The 22,757-nt window shown below is 35.8% G+C and overlaps 1 protein-coding gene across 1 annotated transcript in view; it reads left to right on the plus strand.

The window, feature by feature from the left end:
• Positions 1-22,757, plus strand: part of LOC140166269 (uncharacterized) — a 299,796-nt gene that overhangs the window by 216,685 nt on the left and 60,354 nt on the right. Inside the window, exon 2 of the mRNA XM_072189677.1 lies at positions 12,968-13,028. Within this exon, the coding sequence (XP_072045778.1) occupies positions 12,968-13,028 (61 nt within the window). The remainder of the gene's footprint in view (positions 1-12,967; positions 13,029-22,757) is intronic.

Raw genomic sequence — 22,757 nt, forward strand, 5'->3', positions numbered from 1 at the left:
CCTGTCAAACTTGTAAACATAGCTTTGAATAAGAGTAGTTATTGAGGATGCTAGAAATTTATCTGGGTGTACACTGAAGCAATAATGTTTGCAACGAGAGCATTCACCTTTAAAATCGGCATAACAAAGAGATATCTGCAACTCATCGATATGGCCCCTTAATGTGTGGTGAATTATGTCCTTCCAAGGAAAAGCGCTGAATCTGTAAGTATATAACTTGAACTTGGGTAGTACATAAAAATTAAAAAAATTAAAATGTTGGCATTTATACAGTGCTTTTCACATATATCAAATTCAAAGCGCTTTACATTTATTCCGCTGTCGTTAGATAATGTCAGCTGCCATACAATGCTGGGCGGTGCTCAATGGACAATATTTATAACAGCTCCCCATTTCACACCTGGGTAGAGAGAGGCATGTAATGTATAGCACCTTGCCCAAGTGCACAACACAATGGCACAGGCGGGGTTCAAATCCACCGATTGCGAGGTAGACGCAGTATTGAGTTAAGGAAGCCAATAATTACACTTATATTTCCATAGGTCTCGCTGTTATTGAGTTAAGGCCAATAATATATCAAAATAAAAATTTTGGGCATTTTTCCCGGCCAAGAAAAAATCATGTACATGGGATGGAAATCAAGCATTGGGCTCTCCTTTAGGCCTATAGAACTCATACCATTCCTCTTGTGTGTCCGCTTTATTTTTCTCAATAGTTGAGTGTAAACACAGCTAGGTCATGCTTCCCTCCGACCTACCTTAAATTGTTTGCTCCCGAAGTATAAAAGCAGTATTATAGATTTGCTTATAATAAACAAAGTATACACTGCATTATTATGTGGGAAAGCACAATTATGTGGTATTGAATTTGGCTTCTGGCCAAATCATTAATGAATTCTGTCATGCTCTAATACTTCCGTTCACCAAAATTAATCGGTCATATTCACATCAACAACATCATACTGATAAAATTGCTATGGCAAATTTTGGTTTTAATCCATGAGAAGTGATCTTGAGCATCAGAGAATTTTCATAACTTTAAGATATCTCTTATTAGTGGTGGTGCTGCAGAGGGGGCATGTAAGGGAAGGGGCAATTGTAGGAGAAATTCCCCCTTCCCCAAAATGTTTGCTTTTCCCCCTGTTTCCACCTAATTAGAACAAGAAATCATAGAAAAATCTAAATATTTTGGACAAAAATGGCAAATTATAGGCAGTTTTGTTCTTCTTCCCCTTCCCCTCCCCAGATTTCATTTCCTCCGCCCATTGCTCCCCTAGAAAAAATAATTCTGGTGCTGTCTCTGCTTGTTATGAAGCGTAAAAGCTGTTGCAATTTAACGAAACAGGAGTTGCTTTAAAGTATGCATGAGAAGTCTGCGTTAGAAATGAGCTGTATTTAATGGGAGAACATGCCTGGGATTGTATACATAATTTTGAGTGCACTCGTTGGTTAAACGAAAATGGTAGTAGGTATTAGTGCACACTTCATTTGTTTTGCACTTCCTGTTAATTTCGGTAGATGCAAATTAGCGATAACGATGGGAAGAGGCATTAACATGGTAATGTGGGGTTTGTGAACTGTTCATTCAAAACTTGGAATATTCTTGGAACTTTTGGTACGGAATAAAAAATATCTAGATGCAAATTTGTATTGGAATATTATTGATGCTTATAGAATCGTTGCCAGATATAAGTAAAGGGAGCAGCATGGCACATTGGTTAAGGTCTTTGCCTTTGGTGTGGGAGGTTCCCGGTTCAATTCCCCACAGGACCAAAATAAAATCTTATCCGCTCTCCCCGTGGCTCATCTGGTAATGGCGGGGCAGATGATCCATGATAATAGCCCTCCTTACAGTCAGTTCCGATCAGGGTAACGCCCGATTATTGGCTACACTTGCCTGTACTGTAAAAATACCCCAACCAGTTATCTATAGTGATGGTGACCTCCTTCACCAGGTCACTTGTGCCTGGCTGAAGTTTCGTCACCGTTATCTCCTAGATTTCAGCTGTTAATGCCTAGATATGCTTGACATAAAAAAGGGCTTTTTTCTCCTGTTTCATTGAATAATTTTGGTGGCTTATACATCTGTTTGAAAGAAAGTGCACATTCAGGAGATTCAATTTATTAATAGACTAGAGTATGGATCATAATGTCATTTTCAGCGCAATTCTTACCAAAGAAATGTATAATATGCATGATATTGATCAGAAATAGGATTTAATGTGTCATCTTAGTCTAGTGACATGGAATAATGTGATAGATTTATAACAAGTAAGTAGTGATGCCAACCCCACTGATTTAGCTCCCAAATTGGGCTACTTCAAACTTTTCTGCTGCGGCCCAGAGAATTCAAATTATCAGGCCGCGACTGTCTTTGTTATTTTTTTTATTTTTGGGTTTTTTTGGTTTTTTTTTCAATTTTGATTAATTTTGATACTTTGACAGAAATTAGCAAATGTGCTTACTTTCTGAATACTGGAAAGTGGAAGCAACTTTTTTTTAATAGTATACAAAATAATTTCACATTATTTCAAGAGTGATTAGTGATGATTATAATTTGTGCAGCTTGTTGAAGCATAGACAATCTTTTTACAGTCTTAAGGGTTGGTCAAGGCAGCCAAAAAGATCAATTTTCATTGTCTAAATCAATATATTATTGAAAAATAATACCTTGATATTTTGCAGAAGTTCAGTCTACAATTTACAAATCATATACTTTGAAAACCTGCTTAATTTATTGTTGTTAATGAGTTTATTGTTGTTAATGCTAGGAACGACCAAATTGCATCAGTTGAAAATAGTTACTAACCTTAAGAAAGTATAATGGAAGTTAGATAACTAATAATTACATTCCACCCAATTGGGTAATTTCAAGTAGTAGTTTGCTAAAATGCACCCATATTCTGGTAATTTGGTGCATGCAAGTATATATCATTACTTTTGGGGATTTTTGAGAACTATTGCCACAGTCTGGCACTGAAAACTTCTGGCAACACTTCATAAGTAAGCATCAATGTGGAATTGGGTTATACATCTCTATAAGATTATGTTTGTTGAGATATGTGACATGATATAGCACGAGGCGTTGTTAAGTCACTGAAATTTAATTTCAGATATTTGGCCAAAAGTAGTAGTGAAGTGCTTTTGTATTTGATTATTGACTGAGGAGGACTGATATTCTTATCAGGAAATTGAAAATTTGATGTAATTTTCAGCACATTAAGGGCTTGGGTAGCAGTATTTGCACGGTATTTTTGAGGGGCCTGAGAGCACATCAGACATACCAAATTGCATTCCGAATTCTTCTGATATTAAATAATTTTTGTTTTTTAAATTGGCAATATAATACAAATTTTATGGCAAATTATTAAAAATAGATTTTTTTGACATTTAACAGTCCTGAAAGTAAACTTTATAAATCTCATGATATGTATGTATTTATGTAGCTGGGATCAATTGAAAATTTTGACCTTTCGTATTCTTTTGGGAAATTTCGTGTATGTCTTCAATATTTCATGTTCAAAATTTATCATTGACAATTATGTAATTTTCAGGTTTTTGACAGAATGAGAACATTATGCTACCCATCAATAGACCATAAAATAATAATTTTAATAAAAAGGTTATGAGGTCTTATAAACATCCTTGTTTGGATTACAATATCCTCAATGGAAAAAGATGATATATAACAACTTTAATTGATATATTTCAATTGATTGTTTAATCCCACCATGGGGTAATCTATAGTACCATGGTCAACTGATGAAGCACATCAGTTTCAAAAGAAATATTGATAAAATCATGTTAGTAGTCCACAAGGCCAGTAGGGCTTTCACTCTGACCCTCCCATCTAAGAAATGTTTTGAAAGAAAAAAGGACATAGAAGTAAAGGTCATACATCAGTCATTTACTAGCATCACACTGCTGATGATGATGACGGAATATGGTTATGCTGAAATTATTTGGACAAAAACGTGAGTGTTGTTGACTAGTTTTAATCTTCTCTTTGTTGAAGCACATTGATCAGCGTAAAAAGAAATGTTTAGAATTTCAATTTGTCAGGGCAGATTTCATGTTCCAAAAAAGTGTTTGACCAAGAAAGTAGGTATTTCCAAGACCAATTTCTAAATGTTTGTAACAAAAAATTGTGTGAGAAATCAAAATATTCAATGGGGCACATTGCAATTTCAAAATACATGTATTATTAATATGAACTGCTATCTACAGTAGATAGCAACGCAGTAGTAGATAGATAGCAAAGTAGTAGGTAGCATGGAAGAAACTTGTGTATTCAAACTTATTTGAATATTAGACCATAATTGGGTGATCACTTATTTATATCATAGTGCATACATCTGATTAACTAAAGCAGTATGCAGACTCCGAGTATTAGATACGTACAATATTGTATGTAACATATCTATGTTATTTAATCTATTGCCATTCTATTTCCAGTAATGTTTAAGTTCTAACAAATGTTTGATAACGTAAAATCGATAATATGTTACGCATAATATCTGATAGAAATATATTATGGATTTTACGTCATCAAACATTCGTTAGAACTTAAACATTACTGGAAATAGAATGGCAATAGATTAAATAATGTAGATATGTTACATACAATATTGTACATCTAATAAAAAGTCTGCATACTGCTTAATATTTGTACCAGGAGTTTGAAGTTTTCAGCCTTGAATGTATGGGTGAGTCTTTTTTCAGCATAAATCCTTAGCCATGGGATTTGTTTTCTTGTAAAATCATCTTTAGAAATGGGATAGGGTTCGATGTGTGGGCATTGCAACCCATCAAAAAGCAATTCAATTCCCCCTCCTTCTGGGTACCCACCCAATATGTGGGTGATGTAAAATGATAAGAACTTGCAATTGCTGAAAATTCAAGGAAATCAACTTCATTAAATTAAGTGAATGACTTCAATTTACTTCAAATAGGATGCTTGTAAGGTAATTGACCATCCGCATTATGCCGAGATTTTATAAGTCGGCTTTTCAGGAAGTTTGTCTTGGAACTTGAGAGTTATAGCAGGCCCCTGGAGACAAGAGGAAGAAGGGAAGGAAGATCATAGGAGACCCAAACAGGCTATTTGCACAAGGCAAAGTTACTGTGAATATATTGAAGAAATCGTGTCAATATTGACAACCCGTAAAGGATTGTTGGAGCTGCTTGGTTTTTAAAAAGAAAAACATCTTAAGTCTGAGTGTTTATTTCAGATTTGCACTTGGGTCTTTTGCGACATCAATGATTGATGAAGTGATTATTACAAGAATTAATGACTAGTAGCTGTTGTAGTTTAGGCCTTTAAGAAAATTGTTTTGTTTGTAACAGATGAATATGAGCATGGATCTGTTTGGTTTATTAGTAGTGTTCTCTTTTTTAGTTGTCTTGTTTCTTGCTCCTGAAATTAAAAAGTTACAGACACTGATTACATAATGCGATCAAGCAAAATCAGTCGGAACTCGGAAATATTGATTTGAGATATAGCCAAACAAAGGAAATATTTCCTTTCATTTTCTTTTGTTTTGGAAATTCTTTGCTCAAATCTTTGGAACTGGTTGTTCAATTTCAATGGGGTTTTCTACAAAATACAACTTTGTAAATGTTTTATGCTATCCTATAAGAAACTGAAAAATTAATATATCCGAGTTCCGACTGATTTTGCTTGATCACATCGCATATATATGGGGAAAAGGACAAAATTACACATCATTTTGATGGGAAAAAAATAATAATAAAAGTAATAAAAATAAATAAATAAATAAATCCATTTTCATTGTTTAAATCCATTTTCAGTGATTGCATATATGTTGGGAAAAAAGACAAAAGTACATAACATTTTGATATTTTTGAATTAAATTTTCACAAAAAAATTATATCCATTTTCATTGATTGAAATTTACAGTCACATGAAGTTGGGATACAATTTATTTATTTTTGGAATAGAAGGTCAGAAGATGTGAGCTTTGGCATTATAATTTCAGATTTTTTTTCTTATTTGTACTGTTTTGGTTGCTCTCAAGTTGTAGTTTGGAATACTGTGAATTGAATGTATTACCTGTAGCAGGCGGAAGCACTGATATGTTCAGGAGAAGTGGATATATAGTTTGTCTTCATTGTCTTGAAATGGCTATGTGCTATTCCATTTAAAATCCTTACACCCCTATGGAAGACATGACCTTAATCTCCTGCACAAGGTGTGTAGATTTCAAATGAAGTCACCCATTCAGGTAACCCCATTTGAAATCCACACTCCCTGTGTGGGAGGGGAGATTAAGGTCATGTCTTCCAGAGGGAGTTTATGGATTTCAAGTGTAATAGCCTATTTACATTGGTTTAGCTCTTCTGTGGAAATTAGTTCCCCGGATGCCGGGGGGGAACACACATTTGGGCGAAATTGCGCTATTTTTTGTTTGAAAAAAATAAGAAACATTTTTTTCTATTATAAATACCCATAATATCCAAAATTGGTTTAGAAAATTGCTGAAAATGCGCCATATTTGCAGCATATCCCCATATATGGTCATTTGTATTGAGTACACCCTAGGCCCAGATGGCTTCTAAGAATTGAGGTGTAAGATTTGATCAAATAAAGAAACACCTGTAGTAGAGGGATGTTCTAGAGTCTATGCTCTTAGTTTCAGAGTGAAGTGCTAGGCCTTAAGGTTGTATAATGAAATGGTAAACTAATTAGCAGGTAATATCCCATTGAAGCCATAATATGTTGAGTGGCGAAGATATCGCTCATAGCAGCTTTGAGAGAACTCACAGGGGGGTTTTCCTTGGAATCTACCTACATACATCATACAGATGTACTGACCGGCAGGTATCAGTCATGCGCATGTGGCTATCGGTAAAAAAAAAATCACTGGTTGTTATGACGATAGCTTTGCAGAGTCAATAACAGATCGTCAGGTGCGTGTGTTTGTTCGAGAGCTCTGTGATGTCATCAACTCCAGTACTGGATAGACAAACAGAAGGATGATTTCAGGGAAATTTAGCAATTGAGTTTGGGTAACGGAATTATATACATTTAGGTAGATATTGTATGGATGCAATTTAATTACGGGATGCAGTGGTGATGATGTGGATTTTACTATGATGGATGTTATTTAATCAACTGTTACATTGAATGTGTGATGTATCATAACTTTGGATATAGTATGTTGTACTGCAAGTGATGACTTCTTTGATTGGTACTGAGTGGAATACTAGAAACCTGAGCAACTTCAACACGGTGCAAAAGGGAATTTCTACTACAGTAAGATTCAATTTTTGTTATGCATAAGATGGTAATGATGAAATTTACAAGGCATGTGACAGAGCAGGTGGTATGCGCCGTGCATTCTCTAAATTCAGTAAATTTCCATTGTCAACCGTGTAATTGAATGGGATTATTTTGAAATTTTAAAACGCTTGAAATACCACAAACAAATAGGCCTATGTTAATAAATAATATAAATGCAAGCTAAAACTGTTGGGGTTCGATAATGAACCCCACAAAACTAACAGAGTATATGGAAAATCCCATACAGTCTAGCTCGAGCGGTTTTGCCGGCTGCCATCATACCACTTGCCGCCTGTGACAGGGTGTCTCTCTGAGGTAGTCAAAGCCTATTTGACATGTTTGATGCACAGGAAAACCTGCTTTAAGGGTAGACAGGTATTGTTGGTCAAAGCTGTAAAAAAAAATTGATTTTTATTATCTAAATCAATATATTATTGAAAAATAACACTTTGATGTTTTGCAAAAGTTCATTCTACAAATAATATACTTTGAAAACTTGCTTGATTTATTGTTGTTTTAATGAATGATGTACGTTTTTACAAAAAGGTGTTGTTGTTTCAGCCCTGTTTACAACATAACTCAAGAACCACAGGACCTACAAATTGTATATCTGTGATATTTGAATTCTTTTTCACACTCGCTATGAATTGATCAATGCAATTTTTGCCAAAGCTCACTACCATTCAGAAGATTCTGTGAAGTACCAAATCGCAACAGTTTAAAATAGTTGCTATTAAACCTTAATAAGCTAGTCTTTACACGGTCAAGTGGTCAATACTTGGAAGTTTTCATCGATAGACAGAAGAACATTTTTATGAGCATGTTTTGTACAGCAATGTAGGCTTTTTTCTTAATAACTGAGTGAATAACAAGTTTGAAGTATGATATTAGATTTGACCAGTTTGGGCCACTCTAGTTTTGACCAGTTTGGGCCACTCTAGTTTTGACCAGTTTGGGCCACTCTAGTTTTCACCAGTTTGGGCCACTCTAGTTTTGACCAGTTTGGGCCACTTTTTAGTGGTCCAAACTGTCTGGGCATTTTAACTCTTTCATGGAGACAATAATGATAGCATTTAAAGATGCCAGCAACCATTTTATTATGTTTTAAGAAATCAGATTGATTTTATCAAGGGATGACTGCACAAAATCCATTGATAAGTAGAATTTCTTGATTTTTATTCAATATTTTAATGATTTGTCTCTCTATAACAATTATTAAATAGATTTCTGGTGTGCAATGCCCTGTGACTTTGATATATTACCGAATTTACAACACATGATGATAACATTGGTGGTTTTAATGCTTCAAAGTCAGATTTTTCAAAGCATTTTTTGAAGCATTTTTAATGCTTCAAAGTCAGATTTTTAGATGAAATGATTAGTGTGTGATGATGTCATTTAATATCAAGGTTATATTAGATAAATAATAGAAAATGTGTTGATAACACATGACCTTTGAATAATTGATGCGGGGTTTTATAGATTTCGGATATGTGTGGGGTATTGATCGGATGTGCTGTTGTAACAGCAGGTTTGATGATGTATTATTTCCGGCAATTTTATTGTTATTGTGAAATTATTGCACAAGCCAGACATATAATAATAGCAAGTTCAAACCAGTTGGCAGTGGTAGTACTTTCTCTTATGCTGTACTGAAGCCGAAGTATTTTATTATTGTTTTATTTGGACTTACACCAGTTTTGGAATAATAATATAATTTCTGATGCTATAACATGGTGTTATCTTGTTTTATGTGTTGTCCATGTGGAGCTTTTGAGAAGCCATGCTGCGCTGAGTGTGAAGTAAGTACATGAATCACAAGATGAGTCTGGGGTCTGTCATTGTTTTATTTGGTCAAGACTAGTTTTGGAATAATAATATAATTTCTGACGCTATAACATGGTGTTATCTTGTTTTATGTGTTGTCCATGTGGAGCTTTTGAGAAGCCATGCTGCGCTGAGTCAGTGTGAAGTAAGTACATGAATCACAAGATGAGTCTGGGGTCTGTCATTGTTTTATTTGGTCAAGACTAGTTTTGGAATAATAATATAATTTCTGACGCTATAACATGGTGTTATCTTGTTTTATGTGTTGTCCATGTGGAGCTTTTGAGAAGCCATGCTGCGCTGAGTGTGAAGTAAGTACATGAATCACAAGATGAGTCTGGGGTCTGTCATTGTTTTATTTGGTCAAGACTAGTTTTGGAATAATAATATAATTTCTGATACTATAACATGGTGTTATCTTGTTTTATGTGTTGTCCATGTGGAGCTTTTGAGAAGCCATGCTGCGCTGAGTGTGAAGTAAGTACATGAATCACAAGATGAGTCTGGGTCTGTCATTGTTTTATTTGGTCAAGACTAGTTTTGGAATAATAATATAATTTCTGACACTATAACATGGTGTTATCTTGTTTTATGTGTTGTCCATGTGGAGCTTTTGAAAAGCCATGCTGCGCTGAGTGTGAAGTAAGTTCATGAATCACAAGATGAGTCTGGGTCTGTCATTGTTTTATTTGGTCAAGACTAGTTTTGGAATAATAATATAATTTCTGACACTATAACATGGTGTTATCTTGTTTTATGTGTTGTCCATGTGGAGCTTTTGAGAAGCCATGCTGCGCTGAGTGTGAAGTAAGTACATGAATCACAAGATGAGTCTGGGCAACTCCACATCCGGAAATATGGTGTCCTCATATGAATGGGTATGGATCCAACTCATTGGTGGTGCATCTCTGCGGAAGTTTGATTTCTTGCTGGTTTAACTAAGGCCTAAAAAAATTGTTTGATTGGCGTTTACAACATAAAAGAAAAAATTAGGGTAGGTCGGTTGGCAATTTATTATTATTATTTTTTATACATTTTAAGCTGTAAATTGCATATGATAAAGGCTTTGGAACTTTTTTCTTCTTTTTTTAAAATTGTTTTCAAAAATTTTTTTTTTCAAAAAAAAATAAACAAAAAAATGTCTAGGGTCCGGTTTTTTTTAGGGTCGGTTGGGTTATGCCAATCAAACAATATTTTTTTGCCTAATTCATTGTATTGCTAGATAGGTCTGGGGTTTATCCTACTCCTCAATTGATCTCCCGGTATTTTGATTTCTTTGTCACTCACATCATGCATTGACATGGTGAAACACTTGTTGTTCAGCAAGAGAAGTCTGAGGTTAAATTCAGTCTGGGTTAAATTCTGCTCTTCGGTATTATGTTTTTGTAACTATGATTTCCCTTTAGTGCATCGCTGGATGATTTTAATGATTTCTGGCATTAGGTATACATGAATGTAAAATGGTTGCTGCATTGCTAGCAGCCCTCGAATTAAGGATCTGAAGGGGCACAGCAACTTTTTTAGGGCAAGTTGAAAATTGCCTTGGATTTTCACTGAAAAGGCAAGATAGCACGGCAGTTTGTAATATTTCAAGAGGGCATCATGGCAACTGTTCAAAATTTGAGAAGGGCGCCAAGGCAATTTCTCAAAAGTAAAGAAAACACACACAAACATAGATAGATGATTTTATAATGAAGGGGCAGGGCTGGGGCACAGACAGCAACTTCATTAGAGGGCACGGCAAGTGACTGCCTTGGGTAAAGGACATATTTTGAGGGCATTACGGCAGTGGGGATGGGCACCCACGGCAAGGTGCCGTGGGTTAATTCGAGGGCTGATTGCTAGAGATGTCTATTGTTCATCTCTACAGAATTACAACTCCCTCTTGGTGCCGGAAATGATGAAATAATGATAAAGCCAGTTGTGTTACCAATGGATTGGATATATAAAATTAAATTATGTTGCTTTTAATTCTGGGTAATTAGCCTTCAGTAGTGTGAAGAGGTTTCATTTAAATTTGACCAACTTTTGGTGAACTCTAGGGAACTCTATAGTAGGACAATGGGATGAACTTTTAACTTTGAAAGAAGTTCACATAGATTGTTGAAATGTCATTTATTCCAGAAAACTGGGTTTGATATTAGCAATGGTTGAAATCACATGAAAGAAATGATGTACTATGCATGTGAATGAACAACTCCCAGTATGCTGCAGAATTACACAAGTTTTGGAACTTTTTACAAAATTGTGTCTTCTAACTTGGGGATTGTGACTCTACCTGCAGTATATAGCAAAAAGAATGGTAATTATATGGAGTGGATCCATGGAGATATGGTTATGGGAATACATGTACAGTCATTATTACATGTTCTAAAGATTGATTTCATTGTTTAGCATATAAATTAGGTGAGACTGGTAATATGGTAGATTGATCATTGATATAGAAATGCCATTCTTTGATTTGGGCATGCCAATTGCCGTATTTGCATGTGTGACTGATACACTGTTTTAAATTTACATGCATCTTGTGACTGACTACTGCCTTCATTTGTTATTATAATTGTAATGAGAAGTCAATGGAAATGCTTCAAAAGTAAAGAGGAGCTGTTTTGGCATGGTTGTAAACAAGAGGAGTATTAGTTTAGTAGCAATGCAGGCTCCTGCTGCCTTGCTGAAGTGTGTTAAACTATCCAAGTGTATTTTCTTTCTCTTTTGTATACGATAACAAGAAGAATGCATTATACATGCGTACATATTAGAACCAGTGCCTGCCACAATCATTTAAGGCACATGTCAGTATCGATATGTTCAATACCGGCTATTTACATTTTAAAATATATGAAGCTAAGTTAATTGTGAAATGCAAGTAAAGAGAAAGATTACTGGTTGCTTAATTATGTCTGTTGAATCAAAAGGTATGTGGCACATTTGTGACACATGGTAGTTTCTACCTCACATAGAGACCAACCACCCAAACATTCTTATTCTAAGTTTTGAGTAAAATTGCTCCAGCGGATTGGATCCTTGAAGCAAAAACGTGTATCACAGTGGCAGCATGACTTGTGGACAAGTTTTGTTCATACAACCTAAACAAAATATGTGTCCGTACACTACGAATGAACCGTAAAGTCGGCAAATTGTATTCTGAGTTACAGTGCAATATGTGCGTGAAGGTCATATTCATAGGTACCTCAATTTGGAGCGACAAGTATCTCATTAGGACACCATTTAAACCAATCAATAATCCTATTGCTGAAGAGGATAATAAGCTTCTACTTATTTCTACAGAATCCTTAAATAACTGTAGTCTTTATTACTTTGGCTAAATTCTGTACAAGTGGTGGGCATTGTATTTTGTCTAGGTATGTATTACCAACAATTAACAATGAGAGGACATTGGGGATGGTTTGAAATGACCGCCAATTAGGACTGTTTGATTTTATTACCAGCAATGTGGAAAAAGAGACACATGTATAGAACTGAAAAAGGTACCATTTTGTTGAAGGAACAGAGTTCAACACACCATAACTCCTCTTCTGGATATGGTTTGAAGTCAAATGATATGCCATTTTAAAGCTTATGACATATATTTTCTAAACATGGAATAAAAGAAAATTGACCGGAGCCGACTTTACGGCTGATTCGTCGTGTCTCTTATGGCTTAAAATTTCACTGAGGAATATGAGAACAATTATGAGCTGTAACCTGATACTGAAATCTGCATTTTGAATGGGTAAAGTGGAAATTTAAGATAAAGTAATCTCACCATAAATAACTTGTTATATATATATAAAGTGAATTATTAATAATATATTTTGTTTTTATTTTTTCCTTACAGAGGAGGGGAGGGATATCATTCGATAAAACAGAGCAGGCTGCCATATATGTACGAATGTTGGGTAAGTATCTATGATTTTATCAAATTAATTCCTGTTTATTAATAATTGTGACACAAATCAAGTGATAATAATTCAAGCCACAGCAGCTGAAGGGAGTATCCCATCATGCATTGCAGTCTATCTGCTTGCTTCTAGCAAATACCTACAAAAAATAAGTAAAAGTCGCTTAGATATTAGAGCTATGGATAGTTTCTATTATGGTACTGCAAAGCATGATGGAATATACCTATCAGCTGCTGTGGATTCAAGCAGGCCATTCTGGAAATTGTGGAATTGAGTTACAGGCAAAAATGGGGAGTAAAACATCCAATAAATTACACCAAGAAAATGGGGGGGCTAGACTTGTGATGTGCGGACACCAGTTCAGAACTAGGGTCTTTTAGTGGGAGTCATTTGGTGAGAGAGATTATCAGAAATTTGTTCAAAATATTTGAAAAAGGAGATCTTTTGGCAACAAATTGAGTAAAACAAAAAAAAGGAGGGAAATGTGGCTGTACATCCCTGTCACCAATTTTTAGTGAATGCCCCCTCAGTCTGACAATTGAGTGTTGAAAGTTATCATGGTTATGACACATTCGAAACACTCATGCACCTGTCAGAGGGGTGACTGTGTGTTTGCAAATTATAAAACAATTGTGGTATTATTTGTTTTAAAATGACTCAATACTTTTCATTCAACACTGGCTAAAGGGTGATGAGTGGGTGGGTTAGTCCTCTACAGATGAAACTGTGGTGTACTCAACAGTAGATTAAATAAACAATAATGTTCATCACTGACCGGTCGTAGACCTGTGCGTACATCGTGAATAACCATCGCCAGATGTACCCACTGGCAAAAAGTGAATGAAATATCAGCAAATTGTGGTGAGGAAAGTCTCCCATTTTATTAGGGAAGATACAATTATGCCTTTAGTGGTATTGAAATTGTTGAAGAATTAGGTTTGGGAAGTGAATTTGAACTAGTGGGTGGATGGATAGACAGTGTAAACATAATAATCCTTTCTATGAAATGACCGAAAAGTAACTTTATTAAGCTGCATAAAAAATGTATTTATGTAGTAGACAGTTTTGGTAAGGTTCAATACATCATCCATGCTTTTCAAATATCATTTATACCTTTGTAAAAGCAGGAAATGTCTGCCTGGTAGATGATTTTCGAATCTTCCAAGAAATTTCTAATATGTATGGAAATTAGCTAGAGAAATGAAATTCAGTTGCTAGCACATGCTTGGTAAACAACAGCGTCTTTCCTGTGAGAGTGGCGATCATACACGTGACAACATCCTGTTGAACCGTCAGTGTCGTGGACTTGTCAGGGCCCTGCAAGTCATTACAAATGTAAAGTTAAGCTATGCAAACACCCAAGGAATTATACATCTGCAATTATACCAAGCGCGTATGCGTGTGTGGATTATATTCACATGTGTGTGTGTGTGTCTGGGGAAGATAAATGTCACTTGTTCTGATTTAATAGCAGGTAATTGCGCGTGGTGGTAATCATTGTGACAGTGTGACTGCTCATGTTAATTACGGGTAATGAGACGCTAAAAGAATGTAACGACAGACTGACGAGTTGTGCTAATTTGGCAGTTAATAATTATGGTACCATATTGACCTAATTAGTGCCTCTCCCCTAATAAGCACCTCCTATAGAATTTTTCAAGTCTCAACTGTCGAAGTGCCCTCTTTTCATTAAGCACTACTTGTGCAACTAATATTCGGTCGAATGTCTAAATAGAATATCTTCTGGCTTACAGGATTATAATGAATTATTTTTAATGTTAATGAGTGTGGCTTCACAATTTTCATTTCATTTGTTCCCCTTTTAAAAGTGAATGAATTAAAGGGGAATGATCCGATTTTTCATTTCTGTTTTGGAACCAAAAATGTGTATAACAATGACCCATAGAGGATAATACACACACTTTTGGTGTGGTTACCATAATTTACCATGTAGTTGTTCACACATCTAAATGAAACATCATAGGTATCAGTACAGCACAGAGCCTGTGCTAGGTTTGTGCCCCCATATTTTGGATTTTTGGGGGTTCAGGGGGTTTAAAACCTAGATGCTCATGGATTTAGTACGTCACTATGTGATACACAAACCTTTGATGAAACGGTCATGGATTTTTCATTATTTGGTCATGGAAAGTCATGGAAAAGTTGTGGAATTTTATTGTTCTGAAGGTGCAGGAACCCTGTAAATCATTATCAGAAAATAATTTCATAATTTCGGTTATTGTAGAAACTACTAATTAAAATGTAGAATTTGATACTACTAGTATTGATGCATTACAGTTATGAAAAGGAAGCTTGGCCCAGTTAAATTACTAAATTACCACACAAACTCATTGTGAAACATAATGTTCAATTGGCTCAGGATTTTATATATTAACCTCGTAAAATCTAATGTAATAAAACAATGATATAAAAAATTTATAACAGGAGTTCAGCATCACTGATCAGAATTCGTATGAAACATACGTATGAAATCTGTATGTAATATAGTTTATGTGGTTTTATGATCATCAATTCTATGCCATATATGGCTACCGGAATCAATTTTAAACAAGACTGACGTATGTTCTGCGCTAACTTTATTTACCCACAGGAAATGGGCTGTTTCATTTGAAATTCATACACCCTGACGGAAGACATGCCCTCCATCTCTCACACAGGGGGTGTAGATTTCAAATAGAGCAACTCATTCAGGTAACCCCATTTGAAATTCACACTCCCTGTGTGAGAGATTACAGTCATGTCTTCCATAGGGGGTGTATGGATTTCAACTGGAATAGCCCAGCGCGATAAAATATGAACTGTTTTATATTGTTAAAGCAATAAGAGCGTGTTATTTCTGTTTCCTTCGATACCACCTTGTCAAACCCACATAGTTTAGTTTGATTATACTGTCGTATTATGTAACTAACAACTGGAATCGAATGTGAAATAAATCCATTACGCAAGGAAAAAAACAGTTGGAAAAGTCAACTCGTATTAATTTCATCGCCAACCCCCGACCTATTTATCTAGTAGTTTAATAATAGTAATATTGACCAGGGTTTAACCTGTGGTATCATGGTTATTTTTTGCAGTACGATTATCGACTTTGACATCGATAGGAGTAAAATTCGGGGAAAAGAATGCTGCAAAGATAATTTGCTTGTCTTCGTTTTGAAATTGTAGCCTCAATTGGGCAGGTGGTGGGGACTTTTTGCCAAGATATTCTATAGTTAGTTCGGGAATTATTGTCTAGTAATCATTGGGGACTGTTGTCATCAGTGTATCCTCTACATATGTGTATTGTAATGAAAAAGAAAGAGCATATAGTGAAAGTGCTGTTTTCAGAAAACAATAAAGAATATAATTATGTAGGTAAGTTTTAACTTCCAAGTCTTCCTTGCATCGACTTACACAAATGTATTTATACATCTTCATGATTCTGGTAGCTGCATGTAACATGAAAATTAATGCGCTGCGTGTTAGCCATAGGCTTCAAGTTCAACATAAGAACTCAAAAGTTTTGAGATATCATTTTCTCAAAATATCAAGAGCTATCTTTAGAACCACTGAACAAATACTACGCTTTGTTTGTACTCATGTTAATCCATTTTTTATGCTGATTCCAAATAAAGTCATGAAAATGTACAATTCTGATATTTTTAAATTAATTTTTTTTTCAAACATGTCGTCTGCAGGCGACGCCCGCATGGAGAGAGTCATTGAAGTGAGAAAATTCCCACTTTTGCCATACTTATTGGCAGATTCTACTTATTTGTTTATGGCTCCATATTTAAAAATGATTAAAAAGCCCAAAATACTGCTGGTCTAAATGGTCCTAGCTGTTCAATTCTTAGACAGACAGAAGTTGATTCTGTTGAGGTCAGCAGGATTTTAAGTCCAGGAAACTATGAGAGTACATGTACATGTAATAGGTTCTATCAAAAAATGTTGGCAATTAATTTTGTCAATGTAGCATATATGAGTATGGCCAATTGATGGTCCTGATATGGCTGATGTGAATATTGCAGATTTCATCAGCGGAAAAAGTAAAAGCAAAAACGTGTGCCAAGACCTGATTATTTTTATGGGATTAACGGGACCTGCATGTCGGCAAACTTGGAACGGTCTTTGACAACATGTGCCATAAGAACCACTTGTCGTTATGATTAGGTGATTGGGTCCATCACTTCAGGGAGGGGTTGCATTGATGGATGATTGAGTGTTTCCTACAAACCTAGAAGCTGCTCTTACTGACAGCAATTAATGGTACGGCAGCTATGTCATTTTTTGCATGGAACAAACTGTAATGAAAAGAAATGTGAGAAAGATTGATCCACCTGCGAGGGTGAAAAACTTCCTGCACGTATACACTTTTACCATGGGCAAAACATTGCATAAACCCCACATATTATTATGTAATTAATATGCCTGGTGGGTAAATGACCCCATTCTGAAGTTGCGCATCTTTTAAGCGATGCATCGCAACTCCCTAATTGAAAATCTTGGATGCTTAACATGAAATTAATTATAGCGATGCATAGCACTGTGGATTTGTATACCTAAAGCATGATGTCAAGTTGGCAGGTTGGCTCTTGTTTTAGATGAACTCATACGTGTAGGTTTTTATCAAGTCGAGATGTATGGTAAAAAGTAGGGTACCCATTCTCATATTTGATATGTGTTGGCACTTTAGCAAGTCACTGCATAAGATACAAAGTTGGGTAGCTCTTTTCAGGGTGGCTGTTTACCTAGAGCGACAAGTTTTTTTGTCTTACAGAAAATTAAGAAATGGTTTGTAGGTTATTGGGAAATGCTGTACCCACTAATGGGCACCAGGGACGGATTTAAGCAGTGGCCCAGTGGCCCGGGGCCAATGGATTTTGCGTCGGGCCAGTAAACTTCCAACAATGCTGGCCCAGCGGGCCACTAGATTTTTGAGCCTGATATAACACTTATGAGACAAGATATCAGTGATGGTCATATTTACACAGTTTTCTGCTCTGCCTGTCACTTGAAATTTATATCTTTATTCAATGATTTTTTTTGTATATTAATATTTATATTCTTATTCTTGCGTTGCTAGCAAGTTGGAAATATACGGCCGCTTTTTACGATGATAGTAGGCCTATGTACTACTTAGCTCTTCCATGCGCTACATAATTATATCTGATGATGATAGTGATACCGCAAATACCGCCTAGTTTGAAACTTTTGGAACTAAAAAAGGCAGGACTACTGACTGAACTTGTGTTATTGACTACACTAGCTTACACTCTCTACATTGAGTACATTCAGTACAAAACAAATTACAATGTTAAGGTTTGCTTGACTTTAAGGGCTCGGATAGTGATGTTTCCACATATTTTTTGTGGGACCTGAGAGCACATCAGACATATCGAATTGCATTTTGAAAACGAGGAATATCAAATAATTTTGATTTTTTTATATTTGCGATATGATACACATTGTATGATGACAAATGATTAAAAATTGATATAGATTTTTCCCCAAAAGCACCGACAAAAAAAGTTGGGTTTTTTTTGCAGTAAAAGCTGGGCCAGTAAATTTATTGCAGGGCCACTAGATTTGTTATTTCACTGGCCGGAGGGCCAGTAGAAAACTGAAACCTAAGTCTGTCCCTGATGGGCACCTGTCTCGTATTCAGAGGTTGCCATTTAGAGGTTAATAACATCAGTTGTTTTGAGGGTATTGTTAAAAATCCAAACATTTTGCTTTTGGACTGCATTCCAAGATCCAAGCAAAATTATTAGATTTTCACAATACCTGAAAAATAATGATGCAAAGTCGTTAACCTCATTCATAATCATCACTTCACAATTTATTTATTCTGTCTGTATAATATTATCATATTTTTTTTATATAAAGCAAAATGTAATTTCCATTTTCCCTTTGAGAAAATTGGAAAGCTGAGCCACTAGTGAGCAATTAAGTCTACAAAGTGCTTAATAATGCAGTAATTTTTAATTAATGTCTTAATTAGGACATTAAATTCCCAGGTTTTCTTTCATTTTACCACATTATTTAAAACAACCAGAAAATCTTCCTAACAGTTGTCACTAAAATTATTATTTTATATTTTTGACAAAGAATAACAAAATTAAATTTGACCAAAATTGTATATCTATGGCTTGAAAGCAACACAGAAGATTCAATAAATGGACATCAAATTGAATGCATTAAAAACAAAGATAATGAAACAAATACATAACTTAGTGCATTCCACTTCATATTAAAAAATACAAATTGACTTCAATTGACCGGAAAAATGAGTGGAGCATAAAATGAAATCGCTTTACAAATATTTAATGACTGCATTTTGTGAGCCGAAGGAAATTATGTGTGTCATAATATTAAGCAAACAGTTATTGAAAGTGCCATTAAAATTGATCAACTGAGTTAAATTGGCATGAGAAGTAGGCCATGTTGAAAATCAGCAAAGAAAAATTATTAACTATATATTTGAGTATGGTAGATTTTGGCCACTGTTGTTTTTGCTCTATGAGGCAGGGTACGGTGGCCTAGCAGTACTTGTCTCTTGACCCAAAATCGGAGGGTTGTGGGTTCGAACCCTGGCGGTGCCATTGTGTTGTACACTTACATTTGCCCTTTATTTCTGTTGTCTTTCCACATTATGTTAGAATTATTTTGCAGTAAGTTTTCAAAATAAATTTTTGAATGATATGTGTTATGAAAATGTTTTATACTCTATATATACCCTAAACCCGAAATTTCAACGTTTTCTGGCAACCTTTTCTAACCTTTTGCGAATAATGTTGAAAAACGCTTTGTGTTTCCTGGGTAGTTATTTGATAAATCATGTTTTGATGATCTACATTGTATGATTAATCTTTTGATGTTTCAACTTTCACTCTGATTGTGGTATTCAATTCCCACATTGTTACATTGAATTTTTACCAGTCGTACTTTGTCAGAATATTCATGATATATCTGTTGATATCCTTTGTTGCATAAACCTTCATTACAGTTTGTCACCGACAAAGTACACTCTTGCCTTGAACTTGTTGCTATGTTTTTATGTACTTTTATTCAAATCATTCATGACGATCACATCCTTCACATAAACTTTTTTTCTATGTTGTTTCAACATTCAATTTTGCTTTTTATTCACCGTGCATGAGCCTGTCAAATGGGTCACCTGTTTTAACTGCCTGATTTTGCCTGAAATGTTCGCAATGTGCCAATATGGACTCATTTCCACTGGCATAATGAGTGCAATAAGTATCACTATCTAGTTTAAAAGTTAAAGGAGTACTTTGTGATTCTAGCATTCTCTTTTTATGGTCAATTTGAGTGGATATCCATGAAAATGGTTTTCGGTTAATTGCGATATTGTGTTTGCGAGTTATGTATGACTATGTATATTACATTGCTCCATAGGCTACTGTGCTGTAACTTTGTTCTTTTAACAGAATGCAAGTACAAATTTGACGATATTTGTGATAAGCAAATGAATCTGCAAGAATTTTTTTGCACACAAACAATATGTAGCCAATAGCGTAGCCAGCGGGGGGCATAAAACCGTGCGTATATAACTCTTAAGGTGATTGTGTCGTGGCATCATGTGGGATGCACGCATGCGCAGTTTGCTTTGTTAGATTTCGCATGGTTAGGGTTAAAGAACCGCAACATGTTGGACAGAGATTGGCACGTTTAAAATCCTTGCGTTTTGCGAGACACACATGTGCAAACGTCTTATTTCATTCACATTACTTTTTGAATTTTCCTCCGGGGATAAAAAGTCACAAACATGTTTAGAATCGTACATCTTCTTGGAAAGGTAACATTGATTTAGAACATTTTAAGCTTGTTTTGTCCAATATTGCACGATTGTACTGGGGATTGTATTAACCCTAACAGAACTAGGACTCACTAAAGCTCACTATTAAAACCGCTCTGCGTGCATGGATTCCACGGGACTTGATGACGCAATCAGACCAAGTCATATATACCCAGGGAATCGTTGGCGGGCCAACGTCACCTGTGTAGCTACATGCTGGGGATCTTCTGCGTGGCATGCGAGGGGTCCGAGGTTCAATCCCGGGGGTGCCAAGTGACTTTCTTCTTCATCTTCTCTCCTTTTTCGTTCCTTCTTTCCCTTCCGATAGCCAAAAATCCTCGGGTAGGGTTAGGGTTAGTGACCATGCATATTTTCCCTATATGCCTTCTTAACCCTAACAGAACTAGGACTCACTAAAGCTCACTATTAAAACCGCTCTGCGTGCATGGATTCCACGGGACTTGATGACGCAATCAGACCAAGTCATATATACCCAGGGAATCGCTTGGCGGGCCAACGTCACCTGTGTAGCTACATGCTGGGGATCTTCTGCGTGGCATGCGAGGGGTCTGAGGTTCAATCCCGGGGTGCCAAGTGACTTTCTTCTTCATCTTCTCTCCTTTTTTCGTTCCTTCTTTCCTTCCGATAGCCAAAAATCCTCGGGTAGGGTTAGGGTTAAGCTGCATGTATTTCCAATCATGTTGTTGTTACATTTAAATGCATATTGCCACTAGGTACACCACATCAGGAGCAGTTTATTTATAGCTAGTGTTGCTGAAAACATACATGTTTAGAAGCTGAGTGTTGCTGCTCAAACCAACAAAATTCAACCAAAAACAAATTTGATTTAATAAAAAATTCCAGGTTAAATTTTTGTTTTGTTGCTTCATTTTGACATTGTTTTTTTAAACTTTCACCAAAAAGCTGATGTAAAAAGCTGCCCAAAGGTCATGATTTTGTTGTGCCATTTTGGGAGTCGGAGGACTGTAATTTGGAAGTAGCCCATTTGGGCTTCCCAAATGCAGGCTTGGCAACACTGCCCGTTTACCTCAAATCTTTGGGACACTTAAAAAAGAAAAAACATCTGCATTCTGGTTATTTGTAGAATTCAATTGAAAGAAAGAAAGAGACAAATTGGGTTATTCCAATTGAAATGCATACGCCCCTGTGAAAGGCATGACCTTAATCTCCCACACAGGGAGTGTGAATTTCAAATGGATTGACCCATTTAGGTAACCCATTTAGGTGTATGGATGTCAACTGTAATAGTCCATTCTGAGATTTTCACATCTTAGAAAAGAGGTATTAAAGAACATTCTATTTTGTGTTTTCACTTGATGGATAAAACTGTCTCGCTATCTAAAGTTCATTATGTTGCTTTTACTTGGACTGCCATAGGGGATACATCACATAGAGCTTAATAAAAGGAAATATCTCTTTCCCAGTTTAGCTCATTAGACGTTTCAAAGAAGGATGTGAGGGTATGTGGTTTCGTCGCGATATGTGTAAATGTAGCAAACATTGTATCAGACAGACAGTCCTTGAGACGTTGCTGCAGGAAATCTTCAGCCACTTTATGAAGTGTTTTAGAACCATGGCCTCACGAAGCAGCCTTGGAACCCTCAAGGTGTTCGCCTGGTCCCCACATGCTGTTATTTGCGGGTAGGAGTGCTTGTGCGAAATGTTGCGAAAAAGGGGTGATTCCTGATGCAGAAATGCGATTCGTGAAAAATGGGGTACATTTTTCAAAACACATATTTGCAAAAATGTAAAAAAGGTGTGTTGTTCATATGAATCAAATAAAATAAATAAGCATTCATCATGTTCAAAATAGCTCTTAATTCTAATTTTGGACAAACAAAATTGTGCAAACCATATTTAACCCCATGAGAACTACCTGCCGA

This window comes from Amphiura filiformis, chromosome 12 (genome assembly GCF_039555335.1).
Source record: "Amphiura filiformis chromosome 12, Afil_fr2py, whole genome shotgun sequence".
Classification (NCBI taxonomy): Eukaryota; Metazoa; Echinodermata; class Ophiuroidea; order Amphilepidida; family Amphiuridae; genus Amphiura; species Amphiura filiformis.